The 26,776-nt window shown below is 41.0% G+C and overlaps 1 protein-coding gene across 1 annotated transcript in view; it reads left to right on the forward strand.

Annotated features, from left to right (window-relative positions):
* Positions 1-26,776, forward strand: part of LOC147361871 (ATP-binding cassette sub-family C member 4-like) — a 448,560-nt gene that overhangs the window by 236,538 nt on the left and 185,246 nt on the right. The window contains exons 18-22 of the mRNA XM_086328628.1: positions 573-674; positions 10,130-10,219; positions 14,387-14,578; positions 24,937-25,031; positions 25,257-25,343. Coding sequence (XP_086184754.1) covers positions 573-674; positions 10,130-10,219; positions 14,387-14,578; positions 24,937-25,031; positions 25,257-25,343 — 566 coding nt within the window. The remainder of the gene's footprint in view (positions 1-572; positions 675-10,129; positions 10,220-14,386; positions 14,579-24,936; positions 25,032-25,256; positions 25,344-26,776) is intronic.

The raw sequence follows: 26,776 nt of genomic DNA on the forward strand, positions 1-26,776 counted from the left end.
GGAGGAGGAAAGCAGAGTAAGGCTTTCATTCAGAGTTTCATCCATAGGTCTTATGTTCCCAGCCTGTCCTTTTCCACCTGACTGCTGAAGGCCTGGGAATGACCTTCCTCTCTGTGTTCCTAGCAGTGTTGCATGGTGCTTGGAACCTGGTGGGATTCAGTAAATATTTATGGAATCATTTTCTGTCAAAACCTGTGTGTATTATTAATGAAACAATAAATGTCCCGGTTCTTGATGTGTTCAAATTTGGAGACATATTTCTTTTTTAAGGGGAGCCAGTATACTTGTTAAGAAAGTTACAAAGATAGTTCCATGGCCTGGAACTCTTTTGTGTGTGTGTGTGTGTGTGTGTGGTGTGTTTACATATATACACACTATAAGCTATATGTGTATACTGGATGTACTATACTATATGCTATAATAGTTTATACAACATATTATTTAGTATTGCTAATGATCTAACATAATGAAATACAGTTTGTAAAATATATTGCAGATTTCATGGAAGCAATTATTTTGCTTGTGCTTTGTTCCTACAGTTTAAACAATTTGTGTTTTTTCTTTTTCTGTAGAACTTTCTGTTACTTGGTGAGCTACCACAGTGTGATCATCAGCTGCCATCAGATGGTAAAACAGTTGTGAACGTGCAAGATTTCACTGCTTTTTGGGATAAGGTAACAAATTCTTAATTTCATGATTGTGACTGCTAAAGGACAACTGTGACATAGATTTATTGGAGGGTTTTGAGATTTTACACATGATACAAAATGTGACTAGCCCATATACCATGGAAGTATGTTATAAATATTCTGAATCAGGAATGAGGTTTGCAATTAACAGAGATTAAAAATAAAGATGGTTGTTTTGAGGCACTAGCCTGTAGTATTCCTGGTCTACCAGCTCCCCAATTAAGGTCTTTTCCCTGCCTCAAAACCTTGTCTCTCATTGCCTATCTTGCGGTGAGCAGAGCAAGGTTGGACTTGGTAACAATTTGGCTTAGCCAGCCAGGAGCCTTGCTGCTTGTGGCTAGCCAGCACCAATCAGGGAATATTGGAGCAAGACCCTAGCAGCTGCTCGGTTCATTTGTCCTGAGGTTCTTTCCTTCAAGATTCCCTGAATGGGTACCGGCTTCCCTCAGCTTGACAATTGAGACAAAGAACTGACAAACTTCTAGAGTCAACAGACTTGATTTCGGTTGTAGGGTAAGTCTACCCAATTTGATAGCTGATTCAACCTGTTCGCTTGTTTTGTGTGTCGTTTTGTGTTAAGAGCCGACGGGCTTGATTTCAAAGGGTAAGTTACTCCGGTGTGCACACTGGGAACATTTTTTCCCCTCAATCTGGGCTTTTCCTTTACAGGACAAGCTAATTTGGTTGGGTACCCATTTACAGAGGGGAGGTGTTGTTGGACTCTACCCTGAACCAGTTCATTGGGAACTAGTTCTCATGGGACAAGCCCACCATAGCTCATATGTAGGGTAAATTTATTTACCTGATTTGGGAACTGGTGCAGTTGGAATCAGTTCATTTGGGAGCTAGTTCTTGTGGGAGTGGGTAACCTAGATAGAATTAGTTCCTTTGTTTTATAAGGTACATTTATTTACCCTGTTGGTGGTCAGTTCATCTGTATGCATTGATGCTGGAATCTGTCTTGTACCATTTTTTGTTGGAAATTGTCTGCATCTTTTGTGTTTTGGTGCTTTGTGTTTTGCAAAAATGGGAAAAATATTTCATCTGTCCTGAAGGAAAGATCTTTGGGATGCATATTAGATATGTTAAGATCAAAAGAGCAATGGCCTCTGTATGGCTCACAATTAAACAATCTGCCAGTCAGGAGTGCTTTACAAAGAACTTCTTTGTAAAGAAACAAATTCCTCTCTTTACAAAGGAGAGGAATGCTCTGGTAATGAACATGCCTGGAGGGGCTCCCTTGGACTTGAGGTGTCCAATTCTAATTTCCCCTACAGGGTCACCAGAGAAAGAAATGGCAAACCACTGTGGTATTCTTGCTTGGAGAATTTCATGGACAGAAGGACCTAGCCGGCTACAATCCATGGGATCACAAAGAGTCAGACACGACTGAGAAACTAACACTTGCTAACACTAAAAATAAAGTCAGCCTGAGGCATTTGACATATTATTATTTACCTCACTTTCAAGAGAACTTTCAAAGCATTATCATATTTTGAACTTGAAGTAAATGCATTTATAATATTAGAATTTGTAGGATTGGAGATACAAAATGCTGCAGTATAGAAAGGGTTAACTAACAAATACAAAATCAGCTGTTAGAGACCAGAGACTTTGGATACAATCAGTGTATGTTTTTTGCCTTAATGTTATCAAATATCTTATTACATAGTGTGAGTGATTTGCATCTTTGCCGTGGGTAGGGTGGGGCTCCTCTATCCTAAGCTTCTGGATGGTTCTGGCTACTTTGGTGGCATCCAGGGGCAGGAGGAGAGAGCAGGTGGGCATAGTAAGTACCAGTTATTCCAAGTTGAAGGGTTGTACTGTGTGACAAGCTGACAGGGAGAACTGGTGATATCACAAAGATTTTCCCAGGACTTGGTTTATTTCTGAAATTTAGCAAATAGGAAAAACAATAGGAACCACTCTCCAAAAGTTCTCAAGTTTACACTCCCAGTGCAGCCCCATTACAGACAACTGAAAGTCTCCTCCCGCCTCCAGCTTTATAGTTCTTTGTGCACATCCTCCTGTATCAGTGTGGATTAATCAGGAGACCCAAACCTGCAGCAGGAGAGAGGGGATTCCATGCAGGAAATTAGTTACATAGGAGATGAAAGAACAAAAAAGGGCAAAGCAGTGGTGGATGAGGCAGCTCAGTGATTAGCAAAGGCAGGAAGCTGCTCCCACCCCAGGACTGGAAGGACTCAGGGAGGAGACACCTCTACCAGAGGGTCCACCCTCCAGAGCAGAGTCCGGGAGCCTGGCTAGTGTCAGAGTAGGGACCACAGAGCAAATATCCAGGCTCTGTAGACTCCTCCTGTCTTTCATGACAGTGACAATGTTGTGCCACCTGAATTGTGTTCACCTACTTCTGACCCTAACCTTTCATCTCCACCAGCAAGACAGTAATATGTTCTACATAAATATATAGAACAAATATATACAACCACATCCCTACACCTTTTGCATACAGGAACTCATACAAGGTGACTGACCTACCCTACCTTAATAGAGTAGATTTGCCTCCTGCTTGATATTTCTTGTCATAATCCACTTGAAGCACTTATGGAAAGCACCACTAAAATTCCATTATGATGTTAACTTTATGTGGATGCTGACACATACTTACCTTGGGCGTGGGGTATCTCTTCATGGCTACTCCAGCAAAGCGCAGCCATTGCTCCTTACCTTGGACGAGGGGTATCTCCTCACCCCTGCCCTTCCTGACCTTCAATGTGGGATAGCTCCTCTAGGTCCTCCTGCGCCCACGGAGCCACGCCCAAGGTAAGAGAAACCCGAGTAAAACGGTAGGTGTTGCAAGAGGGCATCAGACGGCAAAAGCACTGAAACCATACTCATAGAAAAATAGTCAATCTAATCACACTAGGACCACAGCCTTGTCTAACTTAATGAAACTAAGCCATGCCCGTGGGGCAACCCAAGATGGGCGGGTCATGGTGGAGAGATCTGACAGAATGTGGTCCACTGGAGAAGGAAATGGCAAACCACTTCAGTATGCTTGCCTTGAGAACCCCATGAACAGTATGAAAAGGCAAAATGATAGGATACTGAAAGAGAAACTCCCCAGGTCAATAGGTGCCCAATATGCTACTAGAGATCAGTGGAGAAATAACTCCAGAAAGAATGAAGGGATGGAGCCAAAGCAAAAAGAATACCCAGTTGTGGATGTGACTGGTGATAGAAGCAAGGTCCGATGCTGTAAAGAGCAATATTGCATAGGAACCTGGAATGTCAGGTCCATGAATCAAGGCAAATTGATAGTGGTCAAACAAGAGATGGCAAGAGTGAACATCGACATTCTAGGAATCAGCAAACTGAAATGGACTGGAATGGGTGAATTTAACTCAGATGACCATTATATCTACTACTGCGGGCAGGAATCCCTCAGAAGAAATGGAGTAGCCATCATGGTCAACAAAAGAGTCTGAAATGCAGTACTTGGATGCAATCTCAAACACGACAGAATGACCTCTGCTCATTTCCAAGGCAAACCATTCAATATCACAGTAATCTAAGTCTATGCCCCAACCAGTAACGCTGAAGAAGCTGAAGTTGAACGGTTCTATGAAGACCTACAAGACCTTTTAAAACTAACACCCAAAAAAGATGTCCTTTTCATTAGAGGGGACTGGAATGCAAAAGTAGGAAGTTAAGAAACACCTGGAGTAACAGGCAAATTTGGCCTTGGAATACGGAATGAAGCAGGGCAAAGACTAATAGAGTTTTGCCAAGAAAATGCACTGGTCATAGCAAACACCCTCTTCCAACAACACAAACGAAGACTCTATATACATGGACATCACCAGATGGTCACCACCAAAATCAGATTGATTATATTCTTTGCAGCCAAAGATGGAGAAGTTCCATACAGTCAGCAACAACAAGACCAGGAGCTGACTGTGGCTCAGACCATGAACTCCTTATTGCCAAATTCAGACTTAAATTGAAGAAAGTAGGGAAAACCACTAGACCATTCAGGTATGACCTAAATCAAATCCCTTATGATTATACAGTGGAAGTGAGAAATAGATTTAAGGGCCTAGATCTGATCGATAGAGTGCCTGATGAACTATGGAATGGGGTTCGTGACATTGTACAGGAGACAGGGATCAAGACCGTTCCCATGGAAAATAAATGCAAAATGGCTGTCTGGGGAGGCCTCACAAATAGCTGTGAAAAGAAGAGAAGCGAAAAGCAAAGGAGAAGAAGAAAGATATAAACATCTGAATGCAGAGTCCCAAAGAATAGCAAGAAGAGATAAAAAAGCTTTCTTCAGTGATCAATGCAAAGAAATAGAGGAAAACAACAGAATGGGAAAGACTAGAGATCTCTTCAAGAAAATTAGAGATACCAAAGGAACATTTCATGCAAAGTTGGGCTCGATAAAGGACAGAAATGGTATGGACCTAACAGAAGCAGAAGATATTAAGAAGAGATGGCAAGAATACACAGAAGAACTGTACAAAAAAGATCTTCATGACCCAGATAATCACGATGGTGTGATCACTGACCTAGAGTCAAACATCCTGGAATGTGAAGTCAAATGGGCCTTAGAAAGCATCGCTACGAACAAAGCTAGTGGAGGTGATGGAATTCCAGTTGAGCTATTCCAAATCCTGAAACATGATGCTGTGAAAGTGCTGCACTCAACGTGCCAGCAAATTTGGAAAACTCAGCAGTGGCCACAGGACTGGAAAAGGTCAGTTTTGATTCCAATCCCAAAGAAAGGCAACGCCGAAGAATGCTCAAACTACCGCACAATTGCACCCTTCTCACATGTTAGTAAAGTAATGCTCAAAATTCTCCAAGCCAGGCTTCAGCAACATGTGAACCGTGAACTTCCAGATGTTCAAGCTGGTTTTAGAAAAGGCAGAGGAACCAGAGATCAAATTGCCAACATCCGCTGGATCACTGAAAACGCAAGAAAGTTCCAGAAAAACATCTATTTATGCTTTATTGACTATGCCAAAGCCTTTGAGTGTGTGGATCACAAGAAACTGTGGAAAATTCTTCAAGAGATGGGAATACCAGATCACCTGACCTGCCTCTTGAGAAACCTATATGCAGGTCAGGAAGCAACAGTTAGAACTGGATATGGAACAATAAACTGGTCCCAAATAGGAAAAGCAGTACATCAAGGCTGTATATTGTCACCCTGCTTATTTAACTTATATGCAGAGTACACCATGAGAAACGCTGGGCTGGAGGAAGTACAGCTGGAATCAAGATTGCCGGGAGAAATATCAATAACCTCAGATATGCAGATGACACCACCCTTATGGCAGAAAGTGAAGAGGAACTCAAAAACCTCTTGATGAAAGTGAAAGAGGAGAGTGAAAAAGTTGGCTTAAAGCTCAACATTCAGAAAATGAAGATAAGGGCATCCTGTCCCATCACTTCATGGAAAATAGATGGGGAAACAGTGGAAATAGTGGCTGACTTTATTTTGAGGGGTTCCAAAATCACTGCAGATGGTGACTACAGCCATGAAATTAAAAGACGCTTACTCCTTGGAAGGAAAGTTATGACCAAATTAGATAGCATATTAGAAAGCAGAGACATTACTTTGCCAAAAAAGGTCCGTCTAGTCAAGGCTATCGTTTTTCCAGTGGTCATGTATGGCTGTGAGAGTTGGACTGTGAAGAAAGCTGAGTGCCAAAAAATTGATGCTTTTGAACTGTGGTGTTGAAGACCATTGAGAGTCCCTTGGAGTGCAAAGATATCCAACCAGTCCATCCTAAAGGAGATCAGTCCTGGGTGTTCATTGGAAGGATTGATGTTGAAGCTGAAACTGCAATACTTTGGCCACCTCATGTGAAGAGTTGACTCATTGGAAAAGACTCTGATGCTTGAAGATGCTGGGAGGGATTGGGGGTAGGAGGAGAAGGGGACGACAGAGGATGAGATGGCTGGATGACATCACCGACTCGATGGACATGAGTTTGAGTGAACTCCGAGAGTTGGTGATGGACAGGGAGGCCTGGCGTGCTCTGATTCATGGGGTTGCAAAGAATCGGACACGAGTGAGTGACTGAACTGAACTGAACTGAACTGTTGACCATGTAAATATCATTAACTTCTAGGAAAAGTAGTGTGTAGTGATCACTTTTTTGTTTTTCATGAAAGTTCCTCCTACCCTTCTGAAATTTATCCATTTTTAATTTGATTAGTTTATGTATATAAGGCCATCAATAATTCATCTTTCCTCTTTCAGCTGCTTGTCAGTACTATTTTCCATGTGGCCAAAGGGCATGGGTAGTCTTCCTAATATTGCTTTTCCTGGAGCCCTTTCTCAGAGTTCTTATCACTCTGGTTGATTGTCACCAAGAACTTCATTGAACAACATATTCACTGTTTTGTTCCACTACCTTCTGCCATTTTCCAGGGAACTGCATAATTCCATCTTTTCAAAATTTTTTAATTTTTTGAGCAAAGAACTGTTCCAGATACCTTTTACAGTTTTACAGGGAATTGAATTTTTTCCATTAAGAGAATTTTGTAAAGACTGAAATAAATGGAAGTCCAAAAGTACAATGTCTGGTACAATACAGGGGATCAGTCAGAACTTCCCAGCCAATCTGTAACAGTTTTTTGCCTGGTCATCAAAGAAACATGCGGTCTTACGTTATCCTGATGGGAGATTATACATTTTCTGTTGACTAATTCTGGATGCTTTTCATAGATAGCTGCTTTTGTTTGGTCTAATGGGAGCAGTATTTGTTGGAATTAATCATTTGATTTTCCTGAAGGAGCTCATAATAGAGGATTCCATTGCAATGCCACCATATACACAACATCACCTTCTTTGGATGAGGACTGGCTTTTGGTGTGGTTCGTGCTGGTGCATTTCACTTGCCCACAATCTATTCTGTTCCACAATATTGTATAGTATCCATTTTTCATCACCTGTCACAATTTGTTTTAAAAATGGAACATTTCTGTTACGTTTAAGTGGAGAACTGCATGCAGAAATATGATCAAGAAGGGTTTTTTTCCTTAACTTCTGTGAAACTCAAATATCAAGGTGATTAACATATCCAAGCTAGTGCAAACAATTTCCATTCAATACTTTGAATGAAATATTTGAATATTTTGAGTATGTCAGCTGTCTCCTGCATGGTATAGCGTTGTTTGTTCTGAATGTCTTGATGTGATCTCTATCAACTTCAACTGGCATACCTAACAGTAGAGCATCGTCCGACAAGAAATACCCAGCACAAAACTTTGCAAGCACTTTTCATACATTTGATCAGTCACAGCACATTCTCCATACACTGCACAAATCTTTTTCTGCATTTCAGTTGCATTTTTACCTCTCTTGAAATAGTAAAGCAAAAAAAAAAAAAAAAAAAAAGAAAAGAAAGAAAGAAGAAAATAGTAAAACATAATGTGCCAAAAATGTTGCTTTTTAATTTTAATATTAAAATGGCTACACAAAAATTCACCAATTTTAAAAAGTTTTTTTTAAATGCATGCTGATATGACAGCTGTCATAAACAATCTTAACAACATTGTTTTGAATAAAGTTAAAGACAACTTAGTACTACTAGATGCCGGGGTCCTGCCCTGGCTGATCCAGGGTATTCGAAGCGGGGATGGCGTCGGCGACCTATTTATTTAAATATTTTATCAAAGATATACAGAGTAATAGGATGAGGATAGCTCAGTAGGAAAATTCAGTGGAGAAAAGAGGCTGAGTAGCTTGGTTTACGCGGGAGACCAATAAAACTTCAAGACAAGAAGTTTGCACCACTTACGTAGGCCGCAGGCGTCCTTCCATTCCCCCGAAGGAGAGGAGACACTGAGGCCTCCCCGGTCGGATCTTAGAAGCCCAGGCATAATTAGTAAGCATGGCGGGTTCCGCGCTCCAGATGGAGACTCAACCAGAGTGAAAGAGAGAGCGACATGGGGAGACCAGTATTTTGAGAAACTGATCCCAATTCTTTATTTTCCAGAGTCTGTTTTTATACACTGAGATGTTATACAAAAGTCACGTGGGGACAGCAGTCCTGACTTTTATCAAAGTCAGGTGCTTCACACAAATGCATACAGAGGTCTTGGGGGTGTTACATCATCTTCTGGCCAGGGGGCCTGCTGACAATTTATGACCCTCTCCTTGTGACAACGGTCAGTCAACCAGGACACTTATTTCTCCAGGGGTGATTATTCTTAAAACAGACGCCACCCAAATAAAGTTACATTCCTATAGGGTGAGGGTGTAGTGGGTTTTAGTTAAGGAAAGTATTTACTTAGCCTAAGGTCTAACGTGATTAATATCAAAGGTTAATACTTATTTCTTCTATATATTCATTAATGTGTGTAAGGGCAGGGGATGTGGAGAGTTAGCAACAAACATTGGCTCAACAAATGAAAAACCCTTCACCAATACAATTTCTAATCAGCCCATTATACTTATACTAATAGTTTTCTAACTTTTCTAAGGAACCTGTTTTTAGAAGGTTTAAAGCATCTCATGCCTCTCACGGTTGGGAGGCTGTGAGCAATCACATGTGGCCGGACAAGCCTGTCAGGCAGGCTAGAGAAACTTCAGAGGAGTTTGTAGGTTAAAACACTCTTATCACGCCCAGGAATTATTATTAACTGGAGCTCTAAGTTAACTCCTTCTCCGAAAGAGGTGGTGGGGGACAGCCCCCCGTAAAGTCAGAGATGTAGGTGAGAGCACAAAGTACTAAAGTAAGCAGGCTCTGGTTATGGGGGTAGATGCTTGAAGATTTCCAGGGGGACTCCTGAGGCTCGATCCCACCTTTGCGTATGTCGAGCCTCCTTCCTCATGAACTTTGTCACGGGCAGAGTACCTCACTCTGGCCCCCAACAACTAGAGCCATCTTACAGAAAAAACTGAACAGACTTTTTGGCCAACCCATATTGAGAATGACTTCTTTATATAAAGTGCTCCTTTGCTTGCTGAGCATTACTGAGATTCTTTCTTTATCAAGTGAAAATGGAGAGATTAGTGGAGATTCAAATTATTTAAAGGGCCAGGTCTGCCATATACCTATGTAGCTCTCTTGTGGAGATTAATGAGATATAGTCAGTTAAAGCCAAGGGTCATAGCGAAAACTTATAAATGATTAAAACAACTTCACATACTGGATACTCTATGAAGTATATTATTTTAATAAGTTAATATGCATCATGAAGTTTTCACTTCATGTGGGTGCCTTGTCATTTCACCTACTTAAAATCTGTGGGTGTCTAAAGGCAACTAAAACTGATTGAAACTCCCGAAGAGATATGATTGGATGAAAAGGCCTCCAGGACAGGATGTCTTAAAACAGGCAGGAGAAGAATGTGGGTTAATTTGCATATCAATGAATATTATATTATTTTCTCCATTTTCTGTAGCATTTGGCATACTTTATTGAAATGGGTATGTTTTTATAAACTTTAATTTGCAGGAATTAAGAACCCCAGCTCTACAAGGCCTTTCCTTTACTGTCAGACCTGGTGAACTGCTAGCTGTGGTCGGACCTGTGGGCGCAGGAAAGGTAAGTTGTGGTGCCTTTTGGCAGCTTGACGCAACACTACAGTCCCTATTAAATTCTCAGAGTTGAGCCCAAAGCTGTGTGTACAATGTTTTTTTTTTTTTTTTTTAACATGATAGTTTATTGAAATTGAATAATAGTAAAATAATTACAGTGAAACCCATCTCTGCATTGCCTCAGTTTTGGTCCCACACATCCATCTTGATTCTCAGAAAGTTTTACATGTACACAGTGTATTGATTCCTTATAATTTATAACGTCATATAAGAGATATTTGGTAAGGATTTCAGTGATTTCCATGAAACTTGCTGAGAAGAGCATGGAGAGGCCTGGCATAGTTTTCTCATGGGCACAGGCGTACTGTACAGTCATTGGAGGACCCAGGGACCTTCTGAGCCAAAGTGTAAGTTCATTCCACAGAGGGATATATAAAGATTTACCCTCTTGAGATGTTGTTGTTGATCGTCACACTTGTGAAATCTCCATGATGATTATAGTCCATATCTTTCATTAAAAATGCTATTGTTCTAGGTTTACATTGTTTTAATAAGTCATCCATGCTCATTCTTTTTTTAAATTTATTTTTCAATTGGAACATAATTGCTTCACAATGTTGTTAGTTTCTGCTGTACAACATGACTCAGCTGTATGTGTGTGTGTGTATGTATGTGTGTGTGTGTATATATATATATATATATATATATATATATATATATATATCCCCTCCCTCTTGAGCCTCCCACCCACCTTCCCCCCATCTAACCCTTCCAGGTCATCACAGAGCACTGAGTTGAGCTCCCTGTGCTGAGCTGTGCTTAGTCACTCAGTTGTGTCCAGCTCTTTGCTACCCCCATGGACTGTAGTTTGCCAGGCTCCTCTGTCCATGGGGATTCTCCAGCAGGAATACTGGAGTGGATTGCCATGCTCTCCTCCAGGGGATCGAACCGAGGTCTCCCTCCTAAAACAAGAACAAGGTGATGTTAGGAAGTATTCTAATTTCATTATTTTACATGTAGCTGTCCAGTTTTCTCAGCAGCACTTATTGAAGAGGCTATCTGTTCTCCAATGTATATTCTTGCCTCCTTTGTCAAAGATAAGGTGTCCATAGGTGCATGGGTTTATCTCTGGGCTTACCATACTGTTCCATTGATCTGTATTTCTGTTTTTTTTTTTTTTTTTTGTGCCAGCCCCATACTGTCTTGATTACTATAGCTTTGTAGTATAGTCTGAAGTCAGAGAGCTTGATTCTTCCAGCTCTGTTTGTTTGTTTTTTTTTTCCTTCTCAAGATTACTTTGGCTATTTGGGGACTTTTGTGTTTCCAAACAAATTGTAAAAATTTTTGTTCCAGTTCTGTGAAAAATGCTATGTGTAATTTGACAGGGTTTGCATTGAATCTGTATATTGCTTTGGGTAGTATAGTCATTTTCACAATATTGATTCCTACAGTCCAAGAACACGGTGTATCTGTTCATGTCATCTTTGATTTCTTTCATCAGTGTCTTACAGTTTTCTTCATTGTGGTTTTTTGTCTCCTTAGGTAATTTTTTCCCTAAGCATTTTATTCTTTTTGATACAATGATGAATGGGATTATTTCCTTAATTTCTCCTTCTGGCTTTTTGTTGCTAGTAACACAAATTTTTTTTTCCCTTTGAGAAAGATCTTTATTAGTTTTATGGACAAGAAGACAGAACTTTCCTTCAGCATCCATTGCAAGAATGTCTGCCTCTGGTTTACTTCTTCTTCTTCTTCTTTTTTTTTTGCTGCACCTATGAGGTATGTGGGATCTTCATTTCCAAACCAGGGGTAAAAACCATGCACCCCACAGTGGAAACGCAGAGTGTCAACCACTGTACCACCAGGGAAATCCTGCCAGTGGTTTTTTATTGGGGAAGGACTTTCCTTTGACTTTTTATGCTGCTATAAGGAAAACAGTTCTAATTAGATGTATCTAGAACAGCATTTCTCTAGGTGTGTTCTATGGAATTTTTATTTTACAAGATGGTTTCATGGCTTCCCTGGTGGCTCAGATGGTAAAGCATCTGCCTACAATGTGGGAGATCCAGGTTCGATCCCTGGGTCGGGAAGATCCTCTGGAGAAGGAAATGGCAACCCACTCCAGTACTCTTGCCTGGAAAATCCTATGGATGGAGGAGCCTGGTAGGCTACAGTCTATGGGGTTGCAAAGAGTCGGACACGACTGAGCGACTTCAGTGTTACTTTCACTTTCATGGCCACACAAATCTGGGTAAATGCACCTTATGTTTTCCTTCTTGGTGCTTCATGTTGTACAGTTGGAAACAGCTTGTTGGGAATTTGGACATCTCATTAAACGAAATTATTTATGTGACAGCTGTTCAGGATGGACAGAGACATGTGGACTTCCTTTTCATTACAGTGGCCTCTCCATGAAGTCTGGAGGTTGCAAAGGCTCTTCCAGGAAGCTCTGAGTGTTTTCTCATGTGACTTGACTTGGTCACATCAGTGTAGTAAAGGTGCAGCCATGTGCTGGAGCAAAAGATTTGGACGTGAGGCAGACCCTGATGCCTCTGCCCTCCAGAGGCAACCAGGTTCCTGGGTGAGACCAATACACAGGCAGATTATTTCAGCTTAGCGTGATGTGGACACACACATAACACATCTATGTGTTGTTAAAGATTTGAAGTAAATATTCAGCTGTCAGTTCAGTTAAGTTCAGTTGCTCAGTTGTGTCTGACTCTTTGCGACCCCATAGACTGCAGCATGCCAGGCCTCCCTGTCCATCACCAACTTCCAGAGTCCATTCAAACTCATGTCCATTGAGTCGGTGATGCCATCCAACAATATCATCCTCTGTTGTCCCCTTCTCCTCCTTCAATCTTTCCCAGCATCAGGGTCTTTTCAAAAGAGTCAGTTCTTAGCATCAGGTGGCCAAAGTATTGGAGCTTCAGCTTCAGCATCAGTCCTTCCAATAAATATTCAGGACTGATCTCCTTTATGATGGACTGGTTGGATCTCCTTGCAGTCTAAGGGACTCTCAAGTGTCTTGTTCAACACCACAGTTCAAAAGCATCAATTCTTTGGTGCTCAGCTTTCTTTATAGTCCAACTTTCATATCCATACATGACTACTGGAAAAACCATAGCTTTGACTAGATGGACTTTGTTGGCAAAGTAATGTCTCTGCTTTTTAATAAGCTTTCTAGGTTGGTCATAATTTTATTCCAAGGAGGAAGCGTCTTTTAATTTCATGGCTGCAGTCACCATCTGCAGTGATTTGGGAGCCCCCCAAAATAGTCTGTCATTGTTTCCACTGTTTCCCCATCTATTTGCCATGAAGTGATGGGACCAGAAGCCATGATCTTAATTTTCTGAATGTTGAGTTTTAAGCCAAATTTTTCAGTCTCCTTTTTCACTTTCATTAAGAGGCTCTTTAGTTCTTCTCTTTCTGCCATAAGGGTATGTCATCTGCATATCTGCAGTTATTGATATTTCTCCTGGTAATCTTGATTCCAGCTTGTGCTTCATCCAGTCCAGCATTTCTCATGATGCACTATGTATATAAATTAAATAAGCAGGGTGACAATATACAGCCTTGACATACTCCTTTCCCTATTTGGAACCAGAGCTGTACTTGGTCTGAAACAACAAAACGTGGAAATCTAGATGTGCGATGTGTACACAAGAGAGTGATGATTTTCTTTAGGATGGACTTTTGCTCTTTGGACACAACTCACTTCAGAGTTTTTTTAATAATAATCTTTGGATATATTCTTCACATGTAGGTTTTTAATAATAAGTGTTTGTCAAGTAAAGGATACCTGGATGCAGAAACAACTACCCGAAACATTGGATACATGAAATACACATCCTGCTACACTGCCCTGCTAGTTAAGAATGTTTAACATTCTTAGCTAGTCTTTTCTGAGTATAAGTTTTCATTTGGGGGAAATTCTGAGCAGTGTAAGTTGTTGTAGTATTATACTGATGTTCCTTATCAACCATTAGTAGTACGTGGGCCAATGGGGTTCTTTTCTCTCTTTTTTTCACTATTGCCGGGGATCTACTTCATCCTGTTCTAAATGAAAGGGTTCTATAGTGTATCAAGTGCAACGGTGGGGTCTGCTGTACTATGGATCTTGTTCTATCCTGAGTGTTGCCTGTTCATGTGTGTCTGTTGCCATCTATTTCAGTCCTCACTGTTAAGTGCTGTGCTGGGAGAGCTGCCCCCGAGCCAGGGACAGGTCAGTGTGCACGGGAGGATTGTGTATGTGTCTCAGAAGCCCTGGCTGTTCTCAGGAACTGTGAGGAATAACATTTTATTTGGGAAGAAATATGAAGAAGAACGGTATGAAAAAGTAATAAAGGCTTGTGCTTTGGAAGAGGTGAGTAATGACTTTTGAGTTGCATATACTTAAATTTCAAATAATAATAGTGTTTGTTTAAACTACAGGGTTTATTAAAATTTTGTTTCAAATTTTGAAAGATTTCTGAGTAAATATACACATGTAACCCAGCTGTTTCAATGCAAATGTGATAGCAGCACTTACAGAAATGCCTTTAGAAAATAGTGGGTGGTTTTTAATTTTATAATGTTTTATTCACTTTTAAATTTCTTTCTTTAATGAATGATTACCAAAATTTACAGAAATAGTGTAGTATAATGAACTCTCATGTACCACCCCCAGCTTTAGCCAAGATCAGCTGGTGGCCAGTTTTGCTGCATCTCTACCCCTGCCCCCTGCCAGCCCCACCCCCACCCCAAAGTATTCTGAAGCAGATCCTAGACATCAGATTTGTTCATCTGTAAACATATCATTAGTTTTCTCTACAAGATAGGATAGACTTTGGGAAAAAAATCACCATATTATTTCACCTGAAAAATAGCTCAAATTCTTGAATATCATCAAACTTGTAGTTTGTGTGTTTTTTTAATTAATTAACTTATTTTAATTAGAGGCTAATTATTTTACAATCGGAGAAGGTGATGGCACCCTACTCCAGTACTCTTGCCTGGAAAATCCCGTGGACGGAGGAGCCTGGTAGGCTGCAGTCTACGGGGCCGCTTAGAGTCGGACATGACTGAGTGACTTCCCTTTCACTTTCATGCTTTGGAGAAGGAAATGGCAACCCAGTCCTGTGTTCTTGCCTGGAGAATCCCAGGGACAGGGGAGCCTGGTGGGCTGCCGTCTATGGGGTCACACGGAGTCGGGCACGACTGAAGTGACTTAGCAGCAGCAGCATTTTACAATAGTGTAGTGTTTTTGCCATACATTGACATGAATAAGCCATGGGTGTACATGTGTTTCCCATTGTGACCCTCCCCATCCCATCCCTCAGGGTCATCCCAGTGCATTAGCCCTGAGCACCCTGTATTATAAATCGAACTTGGACTGGCGATTTGTTTCACATATGATAATTTACATGTTTCAATGCTATTCTCCCATATCATCCCACTCTCGCCCTCTCCCACAGAGTCCAAAAGACTGTTCAGTACATCTGTGTCTCTTTTGCTGTCTCACATGCAGGGTTATAGTTACCATCTTTCTTAATTCCATATATATGCATTAGTATACTGTATTGGTGTTTTTCTTTCTGGCTTACTTCACTCTGTATAATAGGTTCCAGTTTCATCCACCTCATTAGAACTGATTCAAGTGTATTCTTTTTAATGGCTGAGTAATATTCCATTGTGTATATGTACCACAGCTTTCTTATCTATTCATCTGCCGGTGGATGTCTAGGTTGCTTCTATGTCCTGGCTATTGTAAACAGTGCTGCGATGAACATTGGGGTACACGTGTCTCTTTCCCTTCTAGTTTCCTCAGTGTGTATGCCCAGCAATGGGATTTCTGGGTCACATGGCAGTTCTATTTCCAGTTTTTTAAGGAATCTCCACACTGTTCTCCATAGTGGCTCTACTAGTTTGCATTCCCACCAACAGTGTTAAGAGGGTTCCCTTTTCTCTGCACCCTCTTCAGCATTTATTGTTTGTAGACTTTTTGATAGCAATCATTCTGACTGGCATGAGATGGTACCTCACTGTGGTTTTGATTTGCATTTCTCTGATAATGAGTGATGTTGAACATCTTTTCATGTGTGTTAGCCATCTGTATGTCTTCTTTGGAGAAATATCTGTTTAGTTCTTTGGCCCATTTTTTGATTGAGTCGTTTATTTTTCTGGTATTGAGTTGCATGAGCTGCTTGTATATTTTTTAGATTAGTTCTTTGTCAGTTGCTTCGTTTGCTGTAATTTTCTCCTAATCTATGTTTACATGTTGTTAATCATATAACTGAGAAATCTCCTTCACCATTGTTGAAATCAGACTCTGTATGAGGTCTGTCCATTGCACTTGGTTGATGCCTTCTTGCTCCATTTCAGTCTCTAGGTTTCCCTCTCCACTTCATTTTTGACTTGTGGTTTAATCTTTAAAGAAAATGGAATGCTTTAACATTTCTTTTTAATACTGTATCTTTTACTATGGAGAGGTTGTTTTCAGGAATGGCACTGAGTTTCACGGGAAATGGCAAGATGAAATGTTTAACTGTACATTGGGATATAAATTAGTGAATAATGAAAAGTAAATTTACCTTATAGGAGAATATAATTTGGCAAAAAGAAAGAAAAAATTAAATACTGATAAATACTATATTACTCTCTTGGGTTAGAAAAATCAGTGAATAACACAGTTAAAGGGCTTCCCCTGGGGTCTATTTAGTGCAGTTTGGACATCTGATTTCTTTTATACCGTGAAGAAAAGGTTGGGACAGACTTTCAAAGGTGTGGGGTTGAAGGCTCCAGACCCACTTTCTGAGGAAATAGTAATTTTGCTTGAACAATGGCTTAAATTTCATAGATTGTATCAGGTGAGTCCCATTTTATGATGATGTGGACAAACAAAATTGCTTATTTAACTGTCTTATTCTTTCTCCTGGGTTATTATTAGTGGATGATTGTGCTTTTGCAGAAATGATGTTGTTAGCAGTAATTAACTAGATTTTTGTTAAATGACATACATACTGTATAAGAAAATAAGAGGGAAAGCAAATGTAAGACAGTGAGACAATAGCTCTCATTTATTGGGTCCATGTGCCAATCTGTTTTCTGTGTATTGCTCACACGTGCACACATGTACACAGATAAAAAGAAATATGAGTTATGAATCTTTTACCAGTGTCTTTGATGTTACCACCTCATTTTATAGTTGGTAAAACTGAGGCTTGGTGAGAAGAAATGACTCACCTCAACTGGCAGCTCAGGTTCAGAGCTGTTTCAGCAGCACTCTAGACTCCACAGTGCCATGCTACCCTTCAATTGAGGAAGTTTATAGGGAACAACTTATTAAAAAATTGGGTGATTTATGAAAGTGGGATGGGAACTAAATAGATTTCAGGCATTTCATAAGAAATAGGTTAATAATTACCTTAATCAAGTTGAGTTTTTGATGTCCAGATCAGGCTCCAAAGACCTAGGCCACTGTGTGGCTGTTTCTTTTATGACCTTGCCTTTCTGGTAAAACTCAGCATTATCTTTTGCCCCACACTTGAGCATCTCTGAAGAAGAGCAGGTACTGGGACAGTGGCTGTCATTCAGTATTTTCTGTGGGAGCTGATGCTTTGCTGCAGCCACGTGGGGTGGCTGGACCAGTAATGTAGGCAGTGTCCTGGGGCTTCACCCAGCCTAGGGCATGTGTGCAGCACAGACCCTGGTGGGAAGGGGACCTGAAGGACCAGCCTGTACAATGATTCTTCTGTATATGATGTTATGCTTATAAACATGGACTGCTCTGCTGTTTTCTGCATGGTTGGGTCATGGAGTTGGGGCCCCTTGTGTCCATTTCCTCCCTTGGCAGGAAGGGAGGCATCAGAGAGCAGAGTCTTGTCCCCAGCTTTGTCACTTGCTCACTGTCACTCTGGTCATGTCCTGTTACCTGCCTGGACCTCTGATGTATCTGCAGCAAAACAAGGACTCTGGATCAGAGGGTATCCAGGAGGTTTTGTTACTGCTCTGAAATGTCATCTGTGACTATGATTAGCAAGAGGTCAGCAAGGTTTTTACACCTGGGAACCACCTAATGAGATTCTTTACTTATCTTTTTTGGAATCCCTATGTCAGTGGATGGGCATAATACTTTCATAGATAATAGGGGTGTTCTAGAACTATTTTGACCTGTAGTTACAGAAACTGTATGTGTAGTAGAAAAGGCTTGGCTTTTGGAGAGAATCAATCTTAGTTATTAACTCTGGATGTTTATCTCAATTTCTTTTCTTACTGAATGCAAGGAGAGATGGGATTATTGTAAAGGCTACAGGCCATGCATGTGGAATGCAAACATGCCAGTGTTTCAGCAAATGGTAGCTATTTTTACTATTATAGCCCTTTCTCTACAAATATACATACATATAAATGAAGATTTCTCCTCACTGTTTTCCCTAACCCCACTGCCCCCCAAATCCTGGAAGAAAAAAAACAGTAAAAAGAGCAAATTTTCTTGTATTACATATGTTAATTACAACATGATATATTATACTAGATTTAATTGAAGTAAACATTTAAGTTCATTGAGCTGAAAACATTTCTATTAATATGATAAAATAGGGAGAAATGAAGTAATCACAGTGGCAAGATCAATTCAGACTGATGACATCAACTTCACAGAGTCAGAGGCTCAGGAATTGAGTCTGTTTCTCTGTTCGCTAGGTGCATGATTCTTCATCTGTAAAATAGAGATAATAATACTATTAACCTCATAATGTTGTTTTGAGGATGAAATGCAGGAATGATTTTAAAGCACCTGATTGCTAGGGACATAACAGTCACTTTATAAATGTTAGAATAATTTTGAAAAAAATATTAGCTCTTAATTTTAAGCTCAGTCAGTTTTTGGTAAAACACATCCATAAAATATGACATGTAAGAAAGAAGATATTGAATATTTAACTTCCATTATTTAAGTTTATATTTATGTAGGTACTCTATACATAGTACATTATGTAAAGGCATTCCTCAGAGCACTGATGTGACCTCACTTAGTCTCAGTTTCCTCATCTGTGAAATGGGGCCAGTACTTCCTGTGCAGCTGGTTGTGAGGATTAGAGATAAACAGCATTGTGGTCCACCACAGATCTTACTCTCCAGGAGCTGAGAGACACCTTGTGCATGTGTACAAATGATGGACCAAAATAAGACAGTCCTTCATGAGAGATGAGAGATGTAAACAGAACATTAGGAAATCAGCAGGAAGAGATGAATCCAGGATGGGTTCATGGGAGAGTGTGTTTTGGCTGAGCCTGGAAAGATGGGCAGGATATTGACAGGATGTGAGAGGAAGGGCGATTCCACATGGAAGAAAAGCTGTAAGAAAGGCAAGATGTCCGCTGTTTGGAACCCAGCCTCTGGAACCCAGCCTTCCTCTGTCAGGGCCTCATTAATGGTTTCAACAGTCTACTGTGTGGTGTTTCTACACTAAGTCTCCACCATCAGAGAAGGCCTCTTCATGTTCTTCTGGATGGATGGCATCAAGAATCAGCATCACCATTTCCTAGTTCGCATGTCTGCAGTTCAGTGAGAATTGGTTACATTTAACTTAGAGGAAAATAACGTGAATAAGAACACCTTCCCGTCAGTGGGAGGAACTGTAATATATGCTCAACTCAGGCTTTTCCCTTTAACCTAATCCAAAAATGGTGGCTGGGAATTAACCTGACTTGGATTTTACTTCAAATCCTTTGAAGTGGTTTTCCCATCTGTGGTTTGTCCATGAATAATTGTCAGAGTAATTGTCATGCTAGCAAAGTAATGCGCAAAATTCTCCAAGCCAGGCTTCAACAGTATGTGAGCTGTGAACTTCCAGATGTTCCAACTTGATTTAGAAATGGTAGAAGAACCAAAGATCAAATGGCCAACATCCATTGGATCATCAAAAAAGCAAGAGAGTTCCAGAAAAACACCTACTTCTGCTTTATTGACTATGCCTATTGACTATTGACTATGGAACACAACAAACTGTGGAAAATTCTTCAAAAGACCACCTTACCTGCCTCCTGAGAAATCTGTATGCAGGTCAAGAAGCAACAGTCAGAACTGGACATGGAACAATAGACTGGTTCCAAATTGGGAAAGGAGTACATCAAGGCTGCATATTTGTCACCCTGCTTATTTAACTTATATGCAGAGTATATCATGAGAAATGCTGGGCTGGATGAAGCACAAGCTGGAATCAAGATTGCTGGGAGAAATATCAATAACCTCACATATGCAGATGACATCACCCTTATGGCAGAAATCCCAGAGGAACCAAAGAGCCTCTTGACAAAGGTGAAAGAGGAGAGTGAAAAAGTTGGCTTAAAACTCAACATTCAAAAAAAGAAGATCATGGCATCTGGTCTCATCACTTTTTGGCAGATAGATGGGGAAACAGTGAGTAACTTTATCTTTTTGCACTCCCAAATCGCTGCCAATAGTGATTGCAGCCATGAAATTAAAAGACACTTGCTCCTTGGAAGAAAAGCTATGACCAACCTAGATGGCATATTAAAAAGCAGAGACATTATTTTGCCGACAAAGGTCCATCTAGCCAAGGCTATGGTTTTTCCAGTAGTCATGTATGGATGTGAGAGTTGGGCCATAAAGAAAGATGAGTGCCAAAGAATTGATGCTTTTGAACTGTGGTGTTGGAGAAGACTCTTGAGAGTCCCTTGGACTGCAAGGAGATCCAACTAGTCCATCCTAAAGGAGATCATTCCTGGGTGTTCACTGGAAGGACTGATGTTGGAGCTGAAACTGCAATACGTAGGCCACCTGATGCGAAGAGCTGACTCATTTGAAAAGACCCTGATGCTGGGAAAGATTGAAGGCCGGAAGAGAGGGGACGACAGAGGATGAGACGGCTGGATGACATCACCAACTAAACGGACATGAGTTTGGGCAAGCTCCGGGAGTTGGTGAGAACTGAACTGAATTGTCAGAGTCAAGAAGGCACTCAAAGTCCTCCCACCAGACCTGGAGAGAGAGTGCTTGCATCTTATGCTTTGACTGTGCTAAATGAAGGAGTGGATTCAGGTGCCTTTTCTAGAGCATGTTTGAGATTGCTGTGCTACAATGTGGTGCTGTTTTGAGAAAGAAATGAAAAGAACATAAAATCAAAGCATAAAAGCTAAGTGGAACAGTTTGTGAAGACTGTCAACAGTGAAACAGGCCAGGTAAACAGTGTGTGTGTGTGGGGGGGGGGGGGGGCGCTGGGAACCTATCTTAAAATGTCCTGTTGTTTTTCATTAAAGCCAAAAGCATGAGATGATAATTTCTGAGCTCCACAAAGAAAGAAGGTAAAATAATGAATTTCCACCACAGAGGTATTGCTGCCTTTCATTGGATGCACTCCAGTTTAAGCTTTGAGTGAGCAGGGAACCTGTGTGCCTGTATGTCTTTGTGGCTGTCAGGGAGGGTTATGATGGAGACAACCACTTTCTTTTTCTTGTGGTCACATGCTTTACATATTGTGATCCAAACTATGAGCAGGGTCCCATTGTTGGCTTGATGTGAAAATAGGCCTCAGTCACCAATAGGAAGTTACAATCAATTCATGTCCTTTTTTTTATTTATGGAGGGTGTTCATATGTGTGTTTTGATTCTCACAGCATCATTGAGTTTAGTGACTCTTGTTTCTGCAGCACATTCTGTAGAAGATGAAAGTGAGACTTAGGGAGATCAGAAAACTTCTTATCCTGGAGACCCTACTGTGCCACTTGCTTTCTCCCCAAATTTGCTAAATTAGAGAAGGCAATGGCACCCCACTCCAGTACTCTTGCCTGGAAAATCCCATGGATGGAGGAGCCTGGTTGGCTGCAGTCCATGGGGTTGCTAGGAGTCAGACACGACTGAGCGACTTCGCTTTCACTTTTCACTTTCATGCATTGGAGAAGGAAATGGCAACTCACTCCTGTGTTCTTGCCTGGAGAATCCCAGGGATGGGGGAGCCTGGTGGGCTGCCATCTATGGGGTCTCACAGAGTCAGACATGACTAACGCGACTAAGCAGCAGCAGCAGCAGCAGAGACAAAAGAGGGATTTATCTGCAGAAAGGTACTGCTGGGCATCATAGATTGATGCCTGACGGGTTTAGTAGATAACAAACTCCCCCAAACTCTGTTTGTCTGTGCCAGGATCTGTCCAGTGGTAATTACAGGCAATCTACAATTTGTAATATAATGCTGTGTAACATAAACTTTGGTTGTTATCTTGTCATTTGGGGATGTTCTTATTTTCTCTCCCTCCCACTCCCACCAGATACTCTGATTTGTCTATTTAGTTCTTAAATAATGTTAAATTATAACTTTTGATAGATTCCCAGATTCTCAAGTTGAAACTTCATATCCTTCTTAGCTTTGAGTTTTTCCTGCTTCCATGAACAAGAATCTACTTAGTCCAGCAGTTTTTCTTGGTGTCCCTTGAGCACACTGTTTCTTTCCCTTTGATTTTTCATGTCCAGACTGTTCCGTCTTTTTTTCTTTTATGCTTTATTTTATAGCAGTTTTATGTTTATAGAAAAATTGAGCAGTCACTGCAGAGTTCCCATACACTCCATCTTCTGATTACCCCTTCCCAGTTTTTGCTATTATCATCTGCATTAGTGTGGTATATTTGTTACAATAGATGAACCCAAAACAATTTATTATTATTAACTAAAATCCACACTTGACATTAAAGTTCATTTTTTATTGTACATTTCTATGGGTTTTGACAAATACATAATGTCATACATTCAGTAGTACATTATCATACAGAGGTTTTACTGTCCTAAAAAATCTGTGCTCTGCATCTTCGTCTTTCCTCCTCACTCAACCATTAGTGGTCACTGATCTTTTTCATGTAGTTATAGTTTGCCTTTTTCATAGTGTTTAAGAAAATGAAGCATTTTCAGACTGGCTTCTTTAATTTAGTCAAATGCATTAAGATTTCTCCACATGGCCTGATAACTCATTTATTTTTATTGCTAAATAATATCCCATGGTATGGTTGCACCTCAGTTTGTTTCTAAATGGAGCTAGTGAATGCCATCTTTCTTGCTTCTAGTTCTTAGAAATTATGAAAGAAATTGATATGAGTATTGAGGTACAGGTTCCTATGTGGACATAAATTTTCAATTCATATGGGCAAATATCTAGGAGAATGATTACTAGATCATGTAGTAAGCCCCATGTTAAACTTTGTAAAAAAAAGTGTCAAAATATCTTCCACAATGGCTGTGCCATTTCAAATCCCATTAGTAATGAATTATAGTTCCTGTTGCTCCACACCCTCTTCAACATTTGGTGTTTTCAGTGTTTTGAATTTTAGCCAGTCTAATAGATATATAGTAATCTAGTTTTGATTTGTAATTTCCTAATGACATTTTGGTTGAATATCTTTTCATATGCTTATTTTTTATTCTTCCATTTCTTGCACTGATCTTGTCAGTCTACCACGTGCCTTAAGTATCACTATGGAAGACACAGGTCATGTATTATCTCTTCAGAGAGCGTGGGAAGCTGAGGCTGAGATCAGTAAAATGTTTTGTTTAAGAAACATTTACTCCTTGATAAAGTAAGACCTGTGCCTTCACCTCATGGGCCACCAGCTCTGATACCTGTGCCTCTAGCACAGACCTTCACACCTGCATGTCCAGCTGCACTGTGACACCACTGGGAGGTCATCTCAGCTTGTCCACAAGAGAAGTCTCCTAAACCCGCCTCCACCTTCTTCCCCAACTCAGTAAATGGAGACCCTGTCCTTCCCCTTCCTCACCCCAGAAACCATAGTCCTTTTCTCTTATAGCCCACACCTGTCCCGTCAGCAGGTCTTCCAGACTCCACCTTCCAAGTGTGTCTGGAGTGTGATCCCCTCTCTCCATTCCTGCTACTTCCACTCTGGTCCTGGCTACTGTCATCTCTCACCTAGATTATTCCAGTAGCCTCCTCGCTTGTATCTGCCCTCACCTTTCTCCCATTATTGTGTGTTTTCCACAAAGGACAGGACTGATTTCTTAAAAATCTCAGACCATGTCAATACTCCCTTTACTCCTTTATTGGAGTGACCCCAGGCTCCTCCTGCTCTGTCTCAGCCCTCACTCCCCTCATTCTTACTCTGCTTTGCTCTCCTGGCTTCCTTGCTTGTCCTGAACCCCTTGGGCATCTCCCCGTGGCCCCTCTACTCGCCCCTCCCTTTGTGTGGAGCAGCCTCTCCAGGTCTGCCTGAGTTCCTCCCCCCACTGCCCAGATCTGCTCACACCCACTCTGAGCAGAGCCCTCACACCCCAGTGTGGATTCACTTCTCCCCCTTTACTTTCCATCTGCCTGATCTGGCTTCCTTTTCCTTCTTGTCCTCAGCACTTGTGCTCAGGTTAACTTTCCATATCATCCGTCTCCCACCGTGGAAAGAAATTCTGAGCCTTTGATTCCTCATGGCTGAATTCTTGTGCCCAGAACAATGCCTGCTGTATAGTTGATGCTCAATAAATGCCTGTTATAATGGTTAAATGCATAAATGCTGTGAAAAAATTATAGAATGAAAACACATTAAAAGCCATGAGAAGTTTTTTGTTTTTTGTTTTTTTTTAATGTTCAAAGTTACAATTTAGTTGCTATGAAAATAAGCACACTGCTGCTGATCAAACACTTGTATGAAGTACTAATGCTGAAGGGCTAAGATAGCAGGAGGACAACACGTTTTAATTCTTTGGTTTTTCCCCTTTTCTCTCTCTCTATAGGATTTACAGTTTCTGGAGAATGGAGATCTAACTGTCGTAGGAGACCAGGGAACCACACTGAGGGCGGGGCAGAAAGCCCGGGTCAGCCTCGCCAGGTAAATGGCATTTCAGTTGTCATCCTGCCCCTCCTTCTCCATGGCTCCTAGTGGACATGAGCGCAGAGACCCTGCTCACCGGGTGGGCCTGTGTCAAGCAGGGTCTTGGCTCTTTCCCTAGGCTCTTGGAATGAATATAAAGAGTTTTCAAACACTGTCACGATTCAGAGATGAGACTCAGGGAGTGTGAAGTGTCCTCTCCTGAAGTTTCTCTACGTTTTCTAGAGCCCTGTATCAGGATGCAGACATCTACCTTCTGGACGATCCACTCAGCACAGTGGATGCAGAAATCAGCAGGCACTTGTTCGAACAGTGAGTTTACTCCTGTTTTCTATCATCTATGCTTTCCAGGAACTCTGTAGAGACCAGGGAAGAGAGCTCAGGAAAGCCTTTGTACTTTGGGAGACTCAGCTCGTTCTGCCTGGTGTCTCTCTCTCCCCTCCCTTCCCCTCACAGAAGTTCCATTATAGAGAAATTTTGCATCATGCTGAGGTCAGGACAGGAAAATAGAGCAGGTGCTTCCACTGTGTGGAGGACAGCAGGGTCTGTGCTTAGGGAGTGAGTGATAGATGGCAGATTTCCCCCTGCTACTCATAGTTGCTGAATCCAGACCCCAGGGATAAGAAGGATGATGAATAGGGTGGTCTGGTGGTCTAGTGTTTAAGAATCTGCCTTGCAATGCAGTGGACATGGGTTTTATCCCTGTTGGAGGACTAAGATCTCTTATGCCATGGAGTAACTAAGCCCCTGGGTCACAAATGTTGAGCCTGTATGCTCCAGAGCCTGCACACACAGCTTGAGAGTCTGCATTGAAATAAAAGATGCTGCATAAAATAACTAAGACCTGACACAGCTCAATAAATAAATAAATATTTAAAAAGAAGAAAGATGATGCATGCTTTTAATTTTTTTTCTTCTTCTTTTATTTATTTATTTATTTTGATTTAAGTGTCAGGGGGAAATGTTCTGCATAATCTTGAGTCTAGAGTGACCTTGTGAAATTACAGGAGGCTCACCCTGCCTCTGGCATCACATGTTCTATGCGCACAGCCCTGTGGTTTAGACATAGCCTTTTCTTAAAGTTGTCCAGGGCACAAGACCTCAGACTTCCCCCAGTCATCCATGCTGGTCCCAAACTCACCTCCAGTGCTTGGCTCATGCTGTCCCCTCTGCCTGACATCTCTTTTCTCCTCTCCTCACCTTCTAGTTCTTTTTTTATTCCGTGTAAGACTTTAGAGGTTTTTTTCTTTTTTTTTACTTATTTTTTTTTTGGAAGCTAATTACTTTACAATATTGTATTGGTTTTGCCATACATTGACATGAGTCCACCACAGGTGTACATGTGTTCCCCGTCCTGAACCCCCCTCCAACCTCCCTCCCTCCCCATCCCATCCCTCACTGGGATGACCCAGAGGGATACATGCCTTTTAAATTGGAGAATGGGACTAAATGACCTGCTACTTGGCTGCCAGTTCTTTTCCTCCATCATTTGTTTAAGGCTCACTAGAAGCCAAGTTTTTAGTACTGGCATGTGACTTCTGTGGAAAGGCCTTGTTGGTTTATTTTGCTTGTCATTCCACTGGTTTGAAATTCTTACTAATGTCTAGAATTTCAAAGTGATTTATTCCTCACCAGCATATGGCCTCAAACATTAACATTGCTTCATTGATGCTTAGTAGAATGAATACTTAGACCCACATGTAGGATTAACTTGAATTTGAAACTAGGTATCTGGAATCTGACTC

This window comes from Bos grunniens, chromosome 12, assembly GCF_055505025.1.
Source record: "Bos grunniens cultivar Pamir isolate PY7600 chromosome 12, Bosgru_T2T1.0, whole genome shotgun sequence".
In the NCBI taxonomy this organism is placed as follows: Eukaryota; Metazoa; Chordata; class Mammalia; order Artiodactyla; family Bovidae; genus Bos; species Bos grunniens.